The following is a 3,779-nucleotide window of genomic DNA, read 5'->3' on the forward strand; positions in this document are numbered from 1 at the left end:
TCCTTGTCACAACATATTCTCTAAACATGTATAGAGAAGAGAATAAAAATACTACAGAAATGACAATGACAGAAGTCAACAATAACAACACAAAAAAAAATAAACAATACTACAAAAAGACAAAGACAATCCAACATCTGACGTTTACGATACGAAAAGAAAAAGACTAATATTACTTAAAAATAGTACTTTATAATACTTTATAAGTAATAAAGCCTGTTGCTCAGCATGGGAAGTCTCTCTTTAGATGAAGTGTGTGGCTCTTTAGAATAGCCCTTTATTTGAGATTCAGGATCAGGATTAACCTCCGAAGCCCTAGAGGGTGCTTACACCAGATCCATGGCGTTTACCGTGTTCGTCTTGGCGTGCTCGGTGTAAGGTGACGGCATCACGGATCACATTCTCCAGCAACAGCTTCAGCACAATGGCGTCCTCGTAGATCAGTCCGGAGAATCACTTCACTCCACCGTGGTGAGCCAGACGGCGGATCCTGCTAAAGTTATTGCTGCATCGCTTCCTGATTTCCAAAACTATGGAGCGCCCCAGGGCCAAATCACACAACAGGCTTGTGTTAATCGCGTGTCCAAAAAAATGTGTGCAGCTAAAAAGGAATTAACTTGAAAATATCAAGTTTATTTTGCCAGCCATACAAATACCAAACGCAAAAGAAACGATAAACATTACAATTACAGGTGAAAGCTCAACGTATCATTTCTCAACAGTATGTTGTGTTGTATAGTTTGTGATCATCATAGAAGATCCATCTTCATGGCCTCGCATCTGATGAATCTGGATTCTCCTCCGCCAAAAGAGGAGCCACTTGTTTGAAGAAAAAACAATTTCAAGTGGAAGTTTTGTTGTTTATTTTTCTGTGTACCTGGACCGTGCAACACAACCTGATTGCACTCGCACAGACTGGCACGCTTGAACAAAGCTCTTACAGTAAATAGAGGGAAAAACCCTGATGGTGGTGGGAGGCGTCACCTTAAACCAGGGTGGCTTCAAAGGAGGTTTTCATGTGAATACAGAATAATAAAACAAAATGTACAGAGCTACTATATATTATTACCGCCCGAGCACGGAAGTGCGAGGAATGTATTGGTTTTGAAAAGATTATTATTTTTCTGCTGCAACATCACATTGTTGAAGCTCGGGATGCTCAAAAATTCACAAAAAATGACACATATGTCAAACCTGGCGAAAATTGCAAAGTTCCGCTTCGGGCGTGGTCAGCCGGCTCTACAGTGCCCCCTAACGCACGCTTTTGTTGGGATGAAGTAGGTTTTAAGTTCACAAAATTTGTTGGGAACATTGTTCTCATCTTTAAGAACATATTTACATTCTTGGCAATTCTTTAGGATGCACCGGAAAAAAAAATAATAATTTTGCAGCCATGTTCAAACTAGTACTTATTTCAATATGATATCCCATTTGGGCTTGGGCGTGGCATGGTGGCTCTATCGCGCTCCAACCCCAGTTTTGTGAAGGATGGATGGATATACCTCTTCCCTCGGTTCCTCTTGCCTCGGTACTTCTCGCCTCGGTTCTTCTTGCTTCGGTTCCTCTTGCCTCAGTTCCTCTTGCCTCGGTACTTCTTGCCTCTGTACTTCTTGTGTCAGTTCTTCTTGCCTCGGTACTTCTTGCCTCAGTTCTTCTTGCCTCTGTACTTCTTGTGTCAGTTCTTCTTGCCTCAGTTCTTCTTGCCTCTGTACTTCTTGTGTCAGTTCTTCTTGCCTCGGTTCTTCTTGCCTCTGTACTTCTTGTGTCAGTTCTTCTTGCCTCGGTTCTTCTTGCCTCGGTACTTCTTGTGTCAGTTCTTCTTGCCTCGGTACTTCTTGTGTCAGTTCTTCTTGCCTCAGTACTTCTTTCCTCGGTACTTCTTGCCTCGGTACTTCTCGCCTCGGTTCCTCTTGCCTCGGTACTTCTTGCCTCGGTACTTCTCGCCTCGGTTCCTCTTGCCTCCGTAGTCCATAGTCCTGCAGAGTTTTATAGAGTGAGTTTGGAGCACATTAAATTGTTGTCACATAATCCTGATATATGATGATATCTGAACAAAGCCCTGTGTGAAAAGAGATGAGAGTCCCAGAACAAAACCTTTAAAGGTTGGATTGTAAAACTCAAAGACATCACAGGGTGAACAGGGTCAACATTTATCTAACAGATATCACCATGGAACTTTTCCAACTGATTACTCATTACATACACACATTAAGACAATCATTTTTTGTATTACAAGTTTTCTGAAATGTTATGTTCAAATATGCAAATGAGACATTATCTAATGCTAACTTTTGGAGAATTTACACAAGTAGACAAAGTGTAGTAAAATGAATGTTGTAGGGACATCTCCTTAACCCAAAATACAACCTTTTGTTTTAGACGCAAACTGAATGAAGAAAAGCTCAATTGCTGTTTAGGATTCTTTACCTGGTCCTGGGTTTCGTGTGCCCCTGGTTGTTGTTGCTTCTCAAGTTCAGAAATGTTGGCTTCAGTGGAAGCTCTAATCAGTTCATCAGCCACGTAAAAACACTCTTCCCATTGTTGATTACGTATTCTCTCCTTGACTTCTCTAGTCAACTTTTCTTTTGCCGATTCCCTCATAATCTCTTCCAGCACGATTTCTTCCTCCTCCAATATCAGTTTGTGATATATAAAATGACTGTTGCAGCAACATGTTTTGCAGCATTTCCTCCATGCATCTAATGGAGGAAATGATCCCAAAAATATGATACCAAAGAGTAACCAGCCACCAATAAACTGAAAAGGAAGAAAAGATAGTTATAGCAGCATTACTGTGTTCTGTGGTTCTCGTATGATAAGTCAGGCTAATCAAGTAGAGTGGAAACACTCACCCTGGACTTGTTCTTCAGTTCCACAATGTTTATGCGATCCTCGTACGTCATATTTGCCTTGTCTTTGCAGGCTAACTGTGCCTGTTGTTTAGAATGGTCATTCCAACAGCAAACGTACAAGTCTCCATCCAGGTACACAAAATCAACCCACAGCAGACCCACTAAAGCTGCTTTTAAAATGTGATGGAGGAAAGACCAGAAAAAACTGTAGCTGTGAACTGAGCAAGAACCGGTTCGCAGCTCAGAGAACATGTATTTATAGACTCTCTTAAATGTCTTGTCCGTCCACAGTGTTAAGAGAAAGATTATAAAAGACGGCAGAATCAGGTACAAATAGCAGTTATCGCCTTGTTTTATGCAGGTGCATGAAAAGTCCTTGTCAAGCAAAATAGTGTAGGTAAACATCAAAATGATTGTACCATAGGTGCTGAACTTCCCCGAAGCAAGTGTAGTTACTACGCTTTCCATTTCTTTCTGTGCCGTTGGCATCAGTTGACCAGCAGTTTATACCAACGTGAAACCATGCATTTCCTCTTTTTTTAGGGGGGGGGGGGGTTGATAGAAATCTGCTGTGTATGATGGATTTAAACAAGTGCGTCATCCACATTTGAAACTGCATGTGCCTTCTTTATGTTTTTTGTGTTTTCTGTTCTGCATCTATTGACCAAAAAGGGATGTACTTTGACCTAAATAAATTGTAGTTTAGTATGTTTAGCCTTGAAATATAGAATGTAAAATAAGTTAGACCATTAGCTGTTATGAATTGTTATAATTTCTTTTTTTATGATAGTTTCTACAAAATAAAGTTGGTTAAAAGGTGACCAGCCTGAAGGACTGGGAGCTTTCTGTTTCTGCTGGAATTTCTTTTCTTCCTCTTTCTTTGTTATTCTTAAAAAGTTTCCCATGATCACAAATGATTTATTATTT

At 40.4% G+C, this 3,779-nt stretch overlaps 1 protein-coding gene across 1 annotated transcript; it reads right to left on the reverse strand.

Annotated features, from left to right (window-relative positions):
- Nucleotides 1-225: 225 nt before the first annotated feature.
- On the reverse strand, nucleotides 226-3,322 carry LOC116059177 (trichohyalin-like). The gene is made up of 4 exons (XM_036007859.1): nucleotides 2,853-3,322; nucleotides 2,428-2,757; nucleotides 1,503-1,976; nucleotides 226-819 (listed from the first exon to the last, which is right to left on the reverse strand). The coding sequence occupies exons 1-4, from the start codon at nucleotides 3,318-3,320 to the stop codon at nucleotides 709-711; spliced, it is 1,383 nt and encodes a 460-aa protein (XP_035863752.1). The 5' UTR covers nucleotides 3,321-3,322; the 3' UTR covers nucleotides 226-708.
- Nucleotides 3,323-3,779: the final 457 nt, after the last annotated feature.

The sequence above is a fragment of the Sander lucioperca genome, chromosome 12 (genome assembly GCF_008315115.2).
Source record: "Sander lucioperca isolate FBNREF2018 chromosome 12, SLUC_FBN_1.2, whole genome shotgun sequence".
In the NCBI taxonomy this organism is placed as follows: domain Eukaryota; kingdom Metazoa; phylum Chordata; class Actinopteri; order Perciformes; family Percidae; genus Sander; species Sander lucioperca.

What these genes read in the sequence shown, in the direction of transcription:
- LOC116059177 (XM_036007859.1), bottom strand. Translation starts at nt 3,320, where the DNA reads ATGGAAAGCGTAGTAACTACACTTGCTTCGGGGAAGTTCAGCACCTAT. An exon ending in AACTGAAGAACAAGTCCAGG is followed by an intron (nt 2,758 to 2,852) that starts GTGAGTGTTTCC and finishes CTTCCTTTTCAG; the next exon opens with TTTATTGGTGGCTGGTTACT. An exon ending in AAGAGGAACCGAGGGAAGAG is followed by an intron (nt 820 to 1,502) that starts GTATATCCATCC and finishes TCTTCAAACAAG; the next exon opens with TGGCTCCTCTTTTGGCGGAG.